This window comes from Nerophis lumbriciformis, linkage group LG12, assembly GCF_033978685.3.
Source record: "Nerophis lumbriciformis linkage group LG12, RoL_Nlum_v2.1, whole genome shotgun sequence".
In the NCBI taxonomy this organism is placed as follows: Eukaryota; Metazoa; Chordata; class Actinopteri; order Syngnathiformes; family Syngnathidae; genus Nerophis; species Nerophis lumbriciformis.
Window position 1 is genome coordinate 36,064,840 of NC_084559.2, and position 18,630 is coordinate 36,083,469.

An 18,630-nucleotide genomic window follows, 5' to 3' on the forward strand; every position below is an offset into this window, starting at 1 on the left:
CAGCAAAGAAAAGGAAATGTTTTTTACTGGTTTGTTGCCATAGTGATATTTTCACTTATTTGCACATACTGCTGGTTAAGCAGCAAAACTATTTCAAGTTTTGAGTTCATCTCACAGTGGTTGTGCATTTTTTTTTTTTTTTAATTCGAGTCAATATCATTGATTTGGACAGAGCTATAGGGGAAACTACCAGTGATTATATAAAATATGCCCTGCAAATTGCTGAAACGAAAGCTTGATTCTAAATAAAAGGTACCGATTCTGTATACCCATAGATCTAATAATTGGACTCAAAGGTAACCATTACCCCTTTTCCCCTGTACAGTACCAGCTCGGTCCAGCTGTAATCTACTACTAGGTTTTGAAATACAATGTACAAATAATTAACATGGGCTTCCTTGAACGTATCACTCGGAACAAACAGTGCTAATAATTGAGGGTCTCCTTTCCTACTTCCTTGAATTTGGCAGTTGGCCATGGTAAGGAAACATTTTATTCAACAGGAGACTGAGGGCATGAAGAAAAGGGATCACTGCAGAGCAGTTGACACTGCAGCATGTAATTCTTCAATCAATCAATAAAATTGTATTTATGTAGCACCTAATCACGATTATTACAATTATTAATTTCCCCTCGGGGATTAATAAAGTATTTCTGATTCTGATTCTGAGTGTCTCAAAGGGCCTCAAACTCCAACTCACAACGGCATCCCCCGATCTCAACCCACAAGGAAAAACTGACAAGACCCTAACTGGGGAAAAATAAGAAACCTTTAAAAGGGATCGGAGATGCAGAAATTAAGTCCCATACTTGAGCGAGGGTTAACAGGTACTATTGAGCTTTAAAGTCTGAATTTGTGTATGGAGTTATCGACCACTTTGGGTTCCTGGTCAGAGAACACAAAGTCATAAGATCTACTCATCAACTTTAACAGTGGACTTTGAAATGTACACAACAACATGGTGCACTACTTTAGGTTGTACAAACTCTGGAATGGAATCAATGCAATGTCTGCATCTTGTATGCATATAAAGTGACTACGGTTGTCAAAAGTTTCGATACTTTAATACTAAGTTGATACCAATATGATAAAAATACATCGATACATGCTTTTTTCAGTATTGTTCGTATTGAATACTGTACAACACTTTTTCTTAGCGCTTGCTATCTTTAAACAAATTCAGTGTTTCCCATATTTTACTTATTTTTGGAAGTATGTCACTAATGCTGTTTTGACCCTTCTGCTTTGCTAATGCTCATACCCCAACTGTAATTGAACTGTGGCAGTGTAGTCATACCCAAACTGTAATAGAAGTGTGGCAGTGTAGTATAAGAGAATAAGACTGTGCTTTAGCAATTTTCAGCTAGTGATTGGCCATCTACCAATCGGCGCTCTAGTTGTCATCCATCGATCAGTGTACTAGGTATCTGCTAGCGATTAGCGCTGTAGTTGCCAGCTAATGATTAGCGCTTTAGTTGTCAGGTAGCAATTGGCGCTCTAGCTGTCAGCTAGCAATTGGCGCCCTAGTTGCCAGCTAGTGATTAATGCGTTAGTTGTCAGCTAGCGATTAGCACGCTAGTTGCCAGTTCAAGGCTGTACCATGAGAGCAAATTTACTCGCATTTGCAACTAGGTCATGCGAGTATTAAAAAAAAGAAGAAGAAAAAAGCACACGTCAAATACAAATTTTAAACCTTTCATTTGCATTTTGCTCCTAAAATGAATCCATCCAAAGTTGATCAAACTAGAGTAAAGTGTTCACCCAACTGTATAGCATGTTCAAAATAAACTTAAACCATAACCAAATGGGACAAGTGATTGATGCGGAAGTGTCACTGATCACTCTGTGTGTGTGCCTCCTCCATGCACAAAGAGGGGCAGAGCTGTAGCTCAGACACTCAAAGTCTTCAAACACGAACGAAACATCTTAAAACCTAATTTACTAAGTAAGATCCAAACACTACGTGGAAATCCGCATGTACTATAAGTGGGCGTCTTGCGTATGATTTACTAAGACTGTGTACAATTTTAAAGTGGTGCAGAATGCCTCATTGAAATGAGGATTTTGCATGTGCTATATACATGCTCTTACCTGTGGCGTTTTGCTATGTTTTCAAACAAGCAGGAGACATCTACCACTTTTTATGGGCATTTTAGAAGCAGTTGTGCAGTGCATCTACATTGACACCATTTTGTTTTTGCTGAAGCTGCATGTGGGGGGGCTACACTTACGCCACTCAATATGCAAGTAGTTTTTTTCATATAAGAAATATTTTAATGCTATATATTCTATGTGAAAAAAGCAAACATCCTTAATAAAATATTTAAGGACACCAATGCGCATCAATTGAATTTGTTTTAATCAGCCCATTAAGTCTTGTAGCAGCTCTAAAATTATACAATTATGTAGCTGAATTGACAATATGTCTAATATTTTTCATTTCTATGGTCCTAAATGTTGACACACACGTAGGACGGACGATTCTTGTCCGTCCGTCGTCTGTCTATGAAGCACAAGCACTGATTTTGCAGCCATGTGTGGAACTGTCAGTTTGCAAATCCTTCTGAAACATGCTAAAAAAATGAAACAGTGCTCCCAAAACGGTGATGCGTGTTGATTATTCACATTGCGCTTGCTAAATAATAATATTGGCATCTTTTCCTCCCTTACTGTGGCTGTTTTCATGATCAGCATATATTTTGCATATTAATGAAGACAGAGAAGCAAAACTAATTGCACACCTTATTATTAATGGATGCAATCCACTTTGCACACATTTAGTAGATCAGCTCTGCATGTTCTACATGCACATGTTTCAGTACATGCAAACCTTATAATGACCCCTTTTAATATTTTTTTTATGTGCATCTAGACATGAAATCAACATTTTAAAAAAATGGTTTCAATAAAACAACTCGACACTTGTTTGGGTTTAATTTTGTCCAACCTCACTTTACAGAAAAATTATCGCAATATACTGTATATCCTATATCGATATTCAGCCCAACTATAATCGTATAGTTTTGGTCCATATCGCCCGGCCCTACACTAGTGTTAGCAACAGTGCTACAGAATGTAGGGCTGTTGCCTGTGCTTAATTGAGGATTGCAATTGGCCTTATGATGGCTTTGTGTTTATATGTAGGAGTGCACATGCGTACGTTGCTTGAGTGTTAATAACATTTTTTGATATCCAGCTAGCAATTTGCACACTAGTTGCCAGTTAGCATTAACAGCACAATACTGTTTTGAATTTCATTATTATTGCACAATAACAAGGTACCTTTAGGGACTACCGTATTTTTCGGAGTATAAGTCGCACCGGAGTATAAGTCGCACCTGCCGAAAATGCATAACAAAGAAGGAAAAAAAACATATATAAGACGCACTGGAGTATAAGTCGCATTTTTGGGGGAAATTTATTTGATAAAACCCAACAATAAAAATAGACATTTAAAAGGCAATTTAAAATAAATAAAGAATAGTGAACAACAGGCTGAATAAGTGTATGTTATATGACGCATAAATAACCAACTGAGAACGTGCCTGGTATGTTAACGTAACATATAATGGTAAGAGTCATTCAAATAACTATAACATATAGAATATGCTATACGTTTACCAAACAATCTGTCACTCCTAATCGCTAAATCCCATGAAATCTTATACGTCTAGTCTCTTACGTGAATGAGCTAAATAATATTATTTGATATTTTACGGTAATGTGTTAATAATTTCACACATAAGTCGCTCCTGAGTATAAGTCGCACCCCCGGTCAAACTATGAAATAAACTGTGACTTATAGTCCGAAAAATACGGTAGTTTAATGTAAAATGCAATCATAATTGCATACAAGATTTATAAGTAGGGGGTCCTTTGCCTTCTTTCCATCAATTCATGGGTCCTTGGCCTGTAAAACCCTTGAGTTAATGTACCCTTAAAGGTGCAATAATTCATTCTTGCAGTAGTCATTGCATGCAGAAGTCAATTTCAAGACAAATTGATTTTCAGAAATAGTTCCAGAGCGAGTAACGCTGACATTGTAAACATGCATGTACTGATATAGATAACTTTATGAATAAGGGCGAACAAGACATGCGGAATAGTGGCACAAGCGTACTATGATGTGTGTTATCAGGCAGCATGCCAGCATGAAATGAGCCCACCATTCGACCATTCCAGCAGCCAAAGCAGAGCAGGACACTGCTGCAGCCCCGGTGGTTTGCTGGCCCAAACATGGCCCAGGCGTTTCCCACCCCCAAACACCACAGTGTGTTCTGACAGTTCAGACGCTCAAGTCCAGTACTCCAGTTTCCCCGGACACACCTCACTGGCACAAAAGCAGCAAGAGGAGGAGGCGGAGAAGAACAGCAATAGAGACTCAGTGGAGCTTGTTAAGGAGAGAGAGCATCAAGATAACAGAAAAAAGGGAGGAAAAAAACATCCACTGGTTTGGAACAGCAGCAGGAGACATTGAAAGATGAAATGTAGAATTCCTCAGAAGAGTGAAGCAGCCCAGCTTTTAGCCCACGCACATCTATCACACGAGACCACACACCCGGATATGTGAAACCATTTCATCCTGCCCGTCTTTATGCGCAGCATCCATCGCTGACCCAGTGAGCGTGCGAGTGCATGAGCGCGAGCTGGGGAGGGATTCCATTTGCAAGCATGTATGCATTACAGAGAAAGATCAGAGCCGTCTGGTGCTGTTTGGGTAATAAAATGTATCACACGGGTGGGCGATGGACGCAGCCTACAGTAGACTGTCGCAGATTTAGAGAGAGAAACACAGGGGGGAGGTAGGAAGGGGAAACATTTCTTCTGCTTTACTTGTTTCACTTTTTTGTCCATGCTTGTTGGGATTATCCATTTAAGAATAAAGGACAAGCGAGCAGGCTGAAGCAGTGATGACAAATTGCGCGGAGGGTCATAAAAAAATGTGCTACTCTTGCACCCCTAGGAACACGACAAAATGGAACAGTCTTGCTGGTGCAATGGAGAGTTTTGTGTGTCCCTCTTGATTGTGGTTGCTGCGAGAACAAGGGCTTGAAAAATGCATTAATCATCGAGGACCGCACTTGAAGTCGCTACATTTAGAGCAACTTTTCACACAACCAAAACAAACATCCATCCATCCATTTTCTACCGCTTATTCCCTTTGGGGTCGCGGGAGGTGCTGGAGCCTATCTCAGCTACAATCGGGCGGAAGGCGGGGTACACCCTGGACAAGTCGCCACCTCATCGCAGGGCCAACACAGATAGACAGACAACATTCACACTCACATCCACACACTAGGGCCAATTTAGTGTTGCCAATCAACTTATCCCCAGGTGCATGTCTTTGGAGGTGGGAGGAAGCCGGAGTACCCGGAGAGAACCCATGCAGTCACAGGGAGGACATGCAAACTCCACACAGAAAGATCCCGAGCCCGGGATTGAACCCAAGACTACTCAGGACCTTCGTATTGTGAGGCAGATGCACTAACCCCTCTGCCACCGTGAAGCCCAAAACAAACACTCCCACTTATAAAGCCAACCTGGCCAAAAGTCTCTTGTTTAACACCAAACCACTTCATTTTGGTGGCTTATTAAAAGCCTGACTTGTGTGCCTGTAAACACATGCTTGTACATTTTAAAATGAAAAAGGATTGCATTAATGGTACCTCAACTTAAGAGTGTTTTGAGGTAAGAGCATGTCTAGTGTGATTTAAGTTGCAAGCAAAAATTTGAGTTACAAGCATCCTCGCCATTAGTTGACCTGGAAAATTTCACAGGGAAATAAAAATACATTAAAACTCAACCAAAACATCCCGTCTTACGCGATAGCATTAGCTTTTCACTAGACATCGACATAACTCTGTTTTTCAAACAACTGTGACAAAGAAAGTGAGTGTGAAGGAGAGTTTGGAAGAAAAGGATGATATTGTCAGGTGCTGTCAGTCTTGAACCCCAAGATGCAGAGATGGCAGGCGTAGCGCAGGAAAGCATAACTTTAATGTCAAAAAGGAAATAGTGCAACTGGTAAGTGCACATGCAGGGAAAACAGTCATCGAGCCCTGACTGGAGGGTGAGGCAGGCATAAATAGCAGCCTGATTGGCAACTGCAACCAGGTGTGCCAGGCTGCCAATCAGGGACAGGTGAGGGAAACAAGCGGTCAGGGAGACATGCAGGAAGTGGAACTAAATGAAGAGCGCTGACAGGAAATAAACACAAACACAAAGGAAAACCCAAACATAACCAAACTGTCAGTAAATTCTGACAGATATTCTTTGAATTAAAAAGCTCATATTATGATGTAAATAGTGCAACTGGTAAGTGCACATGCAGGGAAAACAGTCATCGAGCCCTGACTGGAGGGCGAGGCAGGCATAAATAGCAGCCTGATTGGCAACTGCAACCAGGTGTGCCAGGCTGCCAATCAGGGACAGGTGAGGGAAACAAGCGGTCAGGGAGACATGCAGGAAGTGGAACTAAATGAAGAGCGCTGACAGGAAATAAACACAAACACAAAGGAAAACCCAAACATAACCAAACTGTCAGTAAATTCTGACAGATATTCTTTGAATTAAAGAGCTCATATTATGATGTTTTTTCTTACGTTAAAAACACTTCTTTGTGGTCTCCATAACATGGGATGGTGGTGCTTTGGCCAGATTTGGCATACATTTTGTTTTACAGACTATCTAATAAAAACGGCAGACTTGAGCAAAGCTCTTCAGGTAAACTTCTACCATAAATATAAATATCCAATGATGTTAACTAAGGGACAATGCATCACTTAAGTCTCAAATTCCAAAAGGCTCATTTGGAGCAAGTTTGGAAGAAGGCAAGATTGTTTTTCAAATATCTCCGCTGTTCTTCCATGGTTTGATGTCAAATTTCTGGGATGTAGGGGGATCCCAAATACACAACAAAGGTTGCATCACATACAGAACATAATAAGACTCTTTTAGGGAGAGAAATCATTAAAAACAATACGAAGCATTTTGAGCGTATCACTTTTAGTCTGCATCATACTGAACGCCGTCCAAGAATGTTGAAATAATATCTAAACGACAGATTTTACCAATTAAAATATGGAAAAGCTGCTGATTGTGTGTTTGACGAAGAAGCATCTGGAAGTGTATACCGTTGAAGTCTGCTCGCCATGGTAAATCCTGTACATTATTACATTACTTCATAAAACTACTGTAGTCGTTAGTAGCACATTTCACTCAAATATACACCCTGACTGGACTTTAGATTAAACTGTTGACATTCAAATAAAAGATTTTAAAAAATGTTCCTGGATGACATTCTGACAGTAAAATTGCATTTGTGTCCAAATATTGTCAAAGGCTAGCATTCACACTGCAAAGTCGGATTTCCAATCTGAATTTTTTTTGTCAAATCCAATAATTTTAGTGACCGTCACGTCACAAAAATATGCCAAATGGGTTGGGATTAGGTTAATGTGAATGCAATCTGACCCGCATGCTAACATGACGTCATGATGTCGCACGCACTGCAGTGTTTGCAGAAGTAAACATGGCCTCAACTCTAGTCGGTATCAGTCCTGGCGCATTTGTGGTAATTTCAAGGATTTTGTGCAATCAAAGTCAACATATTCTGTATGAAAATATTGTGCGTAGGAGATTAGGAAGAAAGAGGATAAGTATTTTGAGGCTCGCAGTTTTACGGGATATTTTGCTTCATGTCTGCTTGAAGAGCATGTCTGTGGGCAAGCAGTCGGAGACAGGAGTCGTGGAACTTTCACGCGAGTTCCTAAAACATTGTTTTCACCAGTTTTCTGCTCCGTTGTCAACTATTTACTTTGTAACAGTCTATTTTGGCGAATCTCTTTTTGATGAAGTTCTGGTCAGATGAATGCGTTCATTTGAGGACGCATCTGATGTATATCCACATACCAAAGGTGCCTGGGTCGGATATGAAAAAAAATCGGAATTGTACCGTTCACACTGATATGAAAAAATCCAATACAGGTCGCATATGTGCAAAAAAATCGGAATTGACCTGCAGTGTGAACAAGGCCTAATTTAAGCAGGCAAGTAATACCTTGTGATATATCTCGATTAATCCAAAGTCAAATGTGTGAGTCATCTGATTAAAGAAATAAATCACTTGACAGCACTAATCATAAGAATGGATGACAGTGTTGAATAGCAACGTGAACCATGATGCATGTCTTTTCTTGCCCAGCTGGGGGCAGTACAGACAGGCTCACCTATCAGCAGCCCTGCAGGTAATATTCCATTAGTGTGCTGAGGTTACTGCAGGGCACAGTCCAAACATAACCCTTAAAAACTCTCATACTGCCGCTAATGGACCAAAGACCTGCGGCCACTCACACTCAGCTGGCAGGACGGAACACCCGCATGAACCTCTGCCTCAGCACCATTTTTTTTTTATATAACCAGCAAAGCTGGCTATCATTCTATACAAGTTCAGTAAGCCACCATACAACACTAATACATCAAATATCTTCATAGTTAACTGTTATTTACAAAGATCAATTCATATTGTCTAACAATTTTTCCCTCTTAATCACCAAATTCAACACAGATTAAAGTGAACAAAACCTTTCACACAAACTACAGCATATATACACATCATTAACGTGGGCAGACTTTTAATAACTACAAGCTATCACTGCAGAATGAGCAGCTGCATAGATTCTCATGACTGGGGATACCCCCACCTTGCACACATTCATTCCTAACATTCCCTGGGGGAAATGAGAGACATTAAGAAGGATTTGTGGATGTGTGTCATTGCTCTGCCACACCCAGCTCAGTGAATTAGTACAGCCAAGCTTGGTCGTGAGTAATAGGAAAAAATATAAATAATGGAAGTACAACATAGATTCAATATCATATTTGTGATGCTCTTGGGAGATGACTCATTATGACAGGAGAATATATTCTCTGCTTCTTATCAAAGTTCCTGAGATACTGGTAAGCTAGGTCAAAAAGTGGCTCTGTCGTATTAATTGCATTAGCTGGGCGTTATTGCAACCAACGGTTGAGAAATAATGAAGGTAGTAATTTGCAAGGGTTGGGCAGAACACAAAAGAACACAGGAAAATCAAAAACAAAAACAGAATGACCAAATCTAAATGAACATTGTTATAGAGATAACCTGTTGATATTATTCTGTGTCAGATATACTGTATTTTGCATCTGCTCCGACAAATTACACAATTTACAATCAACATGACAGATTTAAAGGAGACATATATGATGAGTTTCGTCTTCATCTTTGCAGTTTTGGATGCCTCATTTCGCGGGGTTTGGCAACTAACTACGTCGTGACGTCACCTCTAGGTGGATATATAGATATATATTTAGACCTTAAAAGTGCCCTATTATGCAAAATAGGGATGCACGGTAATGGGAATTTGAACTGTAACCAGGGATAACAATAACCATATATACACAACATTTTGTAAGTAGAAATTAATTTAACAGTTCACCCATTTGCCCTAAATGTATACCCTCTACCAAAAATATACAAATCTAATTGTAGGGAATAGAATAATGCCAACTGATGATTCTTCATTTAATTAATTATAATTTGAGTAAAAATACTCTTACTATTGTAATTCTGACCCATGGAAACCATTCGAAGCAATACGTAGTGCAAAAACATGTTGGAATATATTGATATTTACATGCAACTCAAACGTTCTGAATATGATTTCATAAAACTAAAACCCCAAAAAACAATCTGTCCAACATAACATACATAAATAGGCCAATGAAACTAAGCTAATTAGATTCTGTAACAACACTAAAACAGGTGGAGTAACACATCTTGTTAATTGACAAAAATTAAATACGGTAAATACAATTATATTTTTCCATGACAGACATAAAATAGTGCAAAAAAGAAAAAAGTGCCTGCCCCTTAGAAAGGCAACATTCAATTACCAAACTTAAAGAAATCATGGTTCATATAGTAAAGTGCATTTCTTCCCTACTAAGAAATCATAAAAGGTAACTAATAGTTACCTGTGTCTCCAGATACACCATGAAGTTAAACATAAACAACTACTCATTTTGTTGTCAAGTTCTTTCCCCCTAAGGTCTTTTCTATCAAACGTTTGCTTTCTCATCAGCCCTGTGGCTTTACATTTGCTGTGGTCACCGCTATTAACGCCATGTCTCGGCTTACAGTAGAGGCAACTTAACTACTGCTTTCATAAAAAACTTCACAATGGTGAATTTTAAGGTGACTTATCAGATTTGTTGTGAAGATCTTCTTTTTCCATCCTGGTGGAATTTGTGCGGAACACAAATATCTGCTTCTGAGACGGTAAAGAAACCCTGCGCTGGTGACTCCTTTATCTTTTTTTATTAGCGGCACATTTCATCGGTTGATTTTTCATTATTATTATTATTTGGCATAATTGCCTATTATCGGTCAATAATTTTGTTTGCCGATATAATGGTGCGTCCTTAATGCAAAACAAACTCTTCTTACCTGTTGGTACCTGTTTTGTTTTTTTAATTTGCAATCAGGAAATTCCTCAACAACAGACAGCTTGCAGACAGACTTGAAAAACAGCTCAAAAAAATGACCGTGGAGCAAAATTTACACTAAAGCATATCCAATACATATTATCTAGACTACAAGGAAGTGTTTTAAAACTGTAGACTGAAATCATCAAATGTCACTTTTGAAGAAAAGCAGAGAGTAATCAAGGTGTTTCCTTTTACTAACCTTGTGCAACTCAATGGACTCGATCCACTGGAGTCTGTGCTCAGGGTCTTCTGCTCGGAGGTACCAAACGCTGTCGTTGACACTGATGTCAAAACGACACTCGTCAAACTCATGGGGCTGCAGAAAGAGAGATGAGTAGGGAAATAAATGTCAGAAACCCTTTTCTATAAGACCAAGTATCTTGTGACAATAAACAATGTAACATTTCAGCTTTTGTTGTCACTGAGGAGACAGCAAAAACATCTTCTTGCTATGATGCATCTGAAAGTTGTCTTTTGTGACAATGGCTGCGTAGCCAAGACAGATTCAGGGCACATGTGGATCCCATTGCTTTAGATTTTACTACAAAATAAACAAGAATGTTAATTAAAGCCTGATGTCTTATTCCAGTGGACAAGCGTAACTAAACAAGAGCTCGCCTTCTCCTGAAACAAAGGTTGTCACGACCTCACCTTCTGCGGTCATCAAAATCGTGAAACTATTTCACTCCTCAATCCTGCAATGTGCCCCACCCACCTCCAGACACAGAGCGCACAAGGCAGGAACCAGAGCAAACACATGCACGTGAACAGAATTCCACCGTTTCCTTTAAGATCGGAATTTCACCGTTACGCTCAGCTGGTAAAGACCCCGGCTCTGCAAAAGGCCGCTGATGCAAAATAAAGCATGGTTAACTAAAATCGCAGCGTTTACGGGCGAAGGCACATCCGTCAGCTGACACGACCTCACGATGTCCACATTTAACTAGATTTGCTCAAATGGCATGCATGTGCTCTTATACTGGCTGACATCTGCAACATACATCCTGACTCAAAACAGAACCACTGGACTGGAATAGCTGTGTTAATACTCCCTCTAATCTAAAAGAGGTGATAAATATCTATCAGCAGCAGGTATAAATATCTGATCTGTCTGTAGGCGGCGTGCACAGTAGTAACCTCTAGTGCATCGAGCTGTGACGCCATTTCAGGTTCTAAAAAATCTAACAGAGTTGTATCAGACACAGCGCATAAAACCCTGCTTTTACTGTCCACTTTATACTTCTTTCAATCTTCCGAGAACATTCTCCTTCCCCTTGAGCAAGCACTGCTGAGCCCCCACTGGTGTTTTCTGAACAAAAAGACTGTGGAATGTTCAAGTTGAGATGAAATATTTAGTCAGATTAAAAGGATGTTGACAAAAAGTCGGTTCTAAACTACAGCTGATGCGTTTACAAACTGCTGACAATAAATGAAAAAAATATTTATACAAAATATGGAATATAGAAAAAAATTGTGCACTTTAACTTCAGGATGGGTACTTTTTACATTTTGAATTGATATGGTATCAAATCAGGATACCAAGGAATCGATACTGGCGGTACTCAATGCTACCATTTTTCGGTACTTTTATGTGTTTTCAAATGTGTTAATATACCTTAATTTTTTTATTTTTTAAAAACGTTTTTTTTTTTATAATATTCAACACTGAACTGCGCTGTCAAGTTATTTTCCAACAGTCATGTGTCTCATTTACAAGTACTATATACTGTATATATTATACCGTAAACTAGCAATGCAGTTGCAATTCCAATACATTAGATGGCAGGAATGTATAGAGTAGGGTGTGTTGCCTTAGCAGTAAGTAGTCTTTGCCATTAAGTTGAATGTGGCAATCTTTTATTTTGTTGAGTCACACAACGCATTTATAATTGTAAGTATAGTACTTATTACACACCATCTGTTTGATTGTAACATGCATCTTAGTTGTAGTTTTAATTACCAAATTTGGAGGTGTTGAAATCACTATGTGAAATCGTTAAATTCTAATCAGTAACATGTCTATGCCACATCCAATGTAAATTAGCATCAAGTAAGCGCATTTTGCATGAGCTTGAGCGGGTGCAATTGCACGTGACGTCACGGGCAACAAAGACATCAAAATATGTCACCAATTGATTTTGCTTGAGTCTACGAATTTCGGTCGGTACTTATAACAGCACCAAATTCAGTATGCATCCCTACTTAAACCTAACTCTCATTATGTAGTGTCCATTCTCTTCTTTCATTACTGAATACTAATTATTGTGGCTTGAGCCATTTACTGAGCAACCATGACACAGACTGGCAACAGTTTAGTCGCTATGCTAGTGCCAACTACCTCACTGCTACCACAAAAAACAGAAAACCAAAACAAAAAACGATTGTGGAGATGATCCTTTCGAGAGGGAACAGTGCAAAAGTTTTATGATTTACTAAAATCTCAGGAGATTTGCTTAGGGATGTCATGCATGACGACAATTAAACCTCCCCTACGAGCAGAATTTTGCATGAAACTAATCGCTAAAGTCACATGAATAAACTACTGTATAACAAACTATATGAAATATTTGCTCTACCTTGCTTCAAAGTTTCCTTGAAGCTGGTTAAGCAGTTTTGTCCAAATCCTACGAGCAGAAAAAAAACATCAGCTTCTCAGGGGCAGCATCAAAGCAGCTTGTACTGATCTGACTTCAATTAGTGCATGGTAGGAATGGTCAGGAGATCATATTTCTTGTGCAATTTGCTTACAGATGGAGTTCTGGTGTCAGTTTGCACCTAATGAATGTGTCATAGACAACAGCACGAAGAGCAGGAGACATTTGTTTCTACATTCCTGGATACACATGCCACAGTGTCCCTAGACAGCAAGGACACTAGAAATGTATATTTATGTGAAGTGGCTATGTGGGTCATTGTTCGACATTCTTACTTAACTATGGCAACTAGGAATGGGCGATATGGCCTTGCGATATATATTGCAGCCTTTTGCGAGAACAATATATATCACGATATATATTATTCCCCATACAACTCTTTCAAAACAGCTTACAAATGCTCCTAATTTAGCTGCTGTTGTATGAGGTAACATATTACATCATTTTCAGTTGTATTATTTTCTCAAAACCATATTTACTGTTAATATCTGGCTACTTTCTGCTCTAACAATCTATCCATCTATACTTCTGTTAAATGTACTAAGCACTTATTCTCCTGTTGTTTCAATGTGTTTCAATGTTAGTTTTGGATCATACTACAATTTGAGTAACCAAGTAGCTACTTTACAGAGGCAAAATTGGCCATACCAATGTTCTTACTTAAAATTCTCAGGATCATTAAATATATAAGTTTTTGATCACAACTATAATCCGACAATATCAATTAATAATTAAAATGATTTCCTCATACCCTTTTATTATATACATTTTAAATAAAATCAATAGTGCAAAATATCTAAACAAAAGCAAAAACTACTATTAGTTCCCATTTCCAGAGAATGTAAACAATAACAAACAACAAAAAATAATTTTGTGATAATACAAAATATCGCTTTAATCCTGTTGCATTAACCATATTTTGATACTATACTTATCGTTACGGTCTATATTTGTTTACATTCAAGCGCTCTAGCTTAGCGGTGAGCTATGTTTTCCCCCTCCTACTGTATGGCATGTAGTGGAGCATGTTTAGATAGCCCTTGTGCTTTAGTCCTCAAGTTATAGTAATACTTTAAAGAAACAACTAGTCCTCCAGTTATAGTAATACTTTAAAGAAACAACAGTTTATTTGCTTAGATTATTGATTTAGACGTTGCACTGTGAAGGAACATAAGCCGCTAGCTTGCTAGCAAGGAAACTACAGTGAGTTGAGGACGCCTTCATTCACTAGTCGCTGTCAAATTTGCGGGACACAGCTAGAATGTGTCATCAACATGCATTATCACAATATGACCATTTTTATTGTCTGCCAAACTTACATATTTTACAACATATATCGCGCAACCATAACGACAACCTTTGTCTACGGCAGGCTAAACAAGTGTTTCTTAACCATAGGCCATTTTTTGGGCCGTGAGCAGCCCCCAGGGGGCCTCCAAAAAATATCTGTTTCTCAGCTGTGGTCGTATGGACTACGGCAGCCCTAAGTTTTAATATTATTTTCCACCACTTGTGGCAGTAATGAAAATATCAAACAAACAGAAGAAGTCGGAGGTATAGTGATAAAGAGGTTTCTAAAGCGCAAAAAATACTTTATTTTAATTTGCACTTTCATTTTATGTACAGTTTAGTTAAGAAACATACTCATTATTATTTAAACGTGTTTATATAGGTGAAATTTATTTTATTACTGTGTAATTGTATGTAAATATACTTTTCATCAGTTTTCTTTTGCAGTATATTTTTATTAGTATTTATTTTTGTAATCAGCCTGACCTAACCCTTGATAATATTTGTGATTAACATATAGTTTTGTATCATTTGACAAGGTTTATCCTGTTAGACTATAAGTAGGTTAAATGTAGTTATTGAATAAGATTAAAATCAAGAGAAACATTACAGTGTAATTTGTTGAGTGGGACCCAGGCCACTGGAAAACAATGCTGCTAAAATCTGGGCAGTCTTCCAGAAGATGTGAGACAGGTCTCAACTTTGGCAATTTTCAAATGCAGGCTAAAACACTTATTTTCATCAGTGCATATGAGAACTGAAAGTATTTTATCAGCACTATTTGGTTTTAATTCATTACTTTTATTAGATTTTTTAGAGCATTTAAAACACTTAATTGCACTGCATATAAATTGTGATCTATAAAAAAAACTTGCCTTGCCTTATGACAAAACAGTAGGGCGGTCCATAAAAATCAACACACATTGTGATCCTGTGATCCTAATTCTGATGCGGGCCTTTTAATCCTATTGCACAAATCACAGCAGAACAAATTGTTTGGTCTCTGTGCTGGGTGGTAGTAGAATGCTCAGAAAAAAAGTAAATATTTAACTAAGGGTGTGGGATTATCTGGAAAAAAATGTGAGGCCTGCATGAGGAGAACACAAGTAGAAGGTCCGAAAGATGACATTAGGGCTTGGCAATAAAATTATATCAATATATATCGCAGTAGACACATGATATCAATAAAAATGTGTTCAATAAAACGTTAAATATATGTTTTTTTATTCGTCTGTAAAAACAGAAAGTTGCGAAGCAAGGTTGGTTACATGAACAAAGGCACTCGCTCACCGAGAAACACAGGAAGTATTCACTGATCAGTGAGAGTGACACGCTCAAAGCTTGGTGAGGTAACAGTATCAACCACAAAGTTTTTTGCGCCATCTCGTGTCTCCCGGTTGATTCTCTGCATGTAGTGAGAAGAGAAACTAAAAATAAGTGCTGCAGAGAGCAAAGAAATATTCGATAAATCAGGAAAAGTCACATTGACAATATGGCAGTTTTTTTGATTTTTTAAAACGGACCATAGTCAGACCAATGCGCTCGTAATTAGGAATACCGCACCACCTTTGACACGTTCACCCTTCTCAGGTTTCTCTGTTTACATTTTTACACTTTGCACGATATTGTTACACTTAATTAAGCATTTCTAGTGTATTCCTTATTTTTGCACCTTCATTCAAAGAGGCTATTGTCATATGTTCAATGTGATTTTAGAATTTTGTTTACATTGAGTGTTTTCCAAGGTTGCGTTGAAATTTCCTTTCCTTTCTGTCTTGATTGCTGAAGGTATTATAAAGAGAGGAAGGTTGAATTTTAAATACAAATGTTTATATTTAATATATATTTCCCGCTGGTCCTTATTTTCGATCGGTCATAAAAAATATAAATGATTATCGATATCGACCAATATAAAACATTTATATCGTGATGCCATTTTCAGCCATATCGCCCAGCTCTAAATGACATTATACATCAAGAAACACTAAATCCAAGTTGCGAGTGCAATAACTTGCCTTGGAACAGAGTGGGTCTGTACCTCCCTGACTGCTGGGGCAGGATAGCTTTGGTGTGCTTACCTGCTGGAGTATATCCTGCCCTTTATCTTAATAAAATCCTCAGCAAAAAGTTAATCTTTACCTCCCTATCTTGAGAAATGGCTGAAGAGATAACCGCATGCTAGGATCAGGTAAGGTAGGATCAAGCAATAACAACTCCTGCAAAACTATACAGCCTTTTCACTAGGGGTGTAACGATTGGTTTTAACGATTTGATTCAGAATTCGTAGTTGCCAATTCGATTCAGGGACAATATTATTTTTTAGAATGATCCAAAATGATTCAGTAACTTTTTAGAAAAACAACAAAAATTAATGGCCAATGCATTCACACCTTATTTGAATAAATTGCAACCAACACTTAAGATTTAATTAACAAGAGGAAACCATTTCTGCTCACATTTTCAATTTTCAATAAGTTTTCAATGAAAGTACTGTAACCAACATTTTAAGAGCAGAGTCCAGCTAAATAAAGTTGCCTGACCCGCCGTAAAGTATCAGATCTCCGACCCATACTTGCAAACCCTCCCGATTTTTCCGGGAGACTCCGAATTTTAGTGCCCCTCCCGAAAATCTCCCAGGGCAACCATTCTCCTGAATTTCTCCCGATTTTCAGCCGGACAACAATATTGAGGGCGTGCCGTGATGGCACTGCCTTTAGCGTCTTCTACAACCTGTCGTCGCGTCCGCTTTTTCTCCATACTAACAGCGTGCCAGCCCAGTCGCTTGTTGTATGCGGCTTCTACAGACACACGTAAGTGACTGCAAGACATACTTGATCAACAGCCATACAGGTTACACTGAGGGTGGCCGTATAAACAACTTTAACACTGTTACAAATATGCGCCACACTCTGAAACCACACCAAACAAGAATGACAAACACATTTCGGGAGAACATCCGCACCGTAACACAACATAAACACAACAGAACAAATACCCAGAATCCCTTGCAGCCCTAACTCTTCCGGGCTACAATATACACCCCCGCCTAATGTTTATGGAATGTACTGCAAAAGGATCTGAGGCTACTTAAACTGATGATTTGGTGGGAATTTCACACCATTTTAAAGGAACAAGAAGCTGTTTCTATTGGGCACTGCAATTGTTTTTAACTTGTTTTTATTGAAACATTTAAATTTTTACCAAAATGTGTTTTTATGTTTATGTTGTAAACACACTTTTAACTAAAATGTGTGACCGCTCCTGTTTTTGTTGTTATTCTATGCATTTATGAAACCAGTTTTTTGCTCCCCTCTTGTCTAGGTCACGCTTGCAAAATAGATTTTAATCTCAATGAGTTTTTACCTGGTTAAATAAAGGAAAGTGAGAATAAATATACTTGCTTTTAATGAATATTTAGGCCCACTACGCTACTGTATTTTAACGTTGGTCATTATGGTGGTACTTGGAGAGCCAAGAATAGGAACAAGAAAGTTTGATCATATTACGCCTATACTGGCTCACCTGCACTGGCTTCCTGTGCACTTAAGATGCGACTTTAAGGTTTTACTACTTACGTATAAAATACTACACGGTCTAGCTCCATCCTATCTTGCTGATTGTATTGTACCTCATGTCCCAGCAAGAAATCTGCGTTCAAAGAACTCCGGCTTATTAGTAATTCCCAGAGTCCAAAAAATGTCTGCGGGTTATAGAGCGTTTTCTATTCGGGCTCCAATACTCTGGAATGCCCTCCCGGTAACAGTTAGAGATGCTACCTAAGTAGAAGCATTTAAGTCCCATCTTAAATCTAATTTGTATACTCTAGCCTTTAAATAGACACCCCTTTTAGACCAGTTGATCTGCCGTCTCTTTTCTGCTCTGCCCCACTCTCCTTCGTGGAGAGGGGGGGCACAGATTAGGTGTCCACAAATGACGCGCTATCTGTTCAAAGTCGGAACCGGGGTGCACCACTCATCTGTGCATCAGTTGAGGACGTCTCTGCGCTGCTGACCTGTCTCCACTTAAGATGATCTCCTGCTGGTCCCACTATGGACTGGACTCACACACTATTAACTAGATCCACTCGACGTCCATTGCACCGGTCGCCCAGGGTGCAATGGTCCCCTCCAAGGTTTCTCATTGTAACCCATTGAGTTG

At 38.7% G+C, this 18,630-nt stretch overlaps 1 protein-coding gene across 5 annotated transcripts in view; it reads right to left on the bottom strand.

Annotated features, from left to right (window-relative positions):
* Positions 1-18,630, bottom strand: part of LOC133623319 (ceramide transfer protein-like) — a 48,369-nt gene that overhangs the window by 27,835 nt on the left and 1,904 nt on the right. For 3 of the 5 annotated variants that reach the window (XM_061986510.1, XM_061986509.1, XM_061986511.1), the window contains exon 3: positions 10,728-10,844. In XM_061986510.1, the coding sequence (XP_061842494.1) occupies positions 10,728-10,844 (117 nt within the window). Of the gene's footprint in view, positions 1-4,167; positions 4,539-4,559; positions 4,734-10,727; positions 10,845-18,630 lie in introns of those variants that run through there. The other 2 variants (XM_061986512.1, XM_061986514.2) reach the window with 2 other exon arrangements.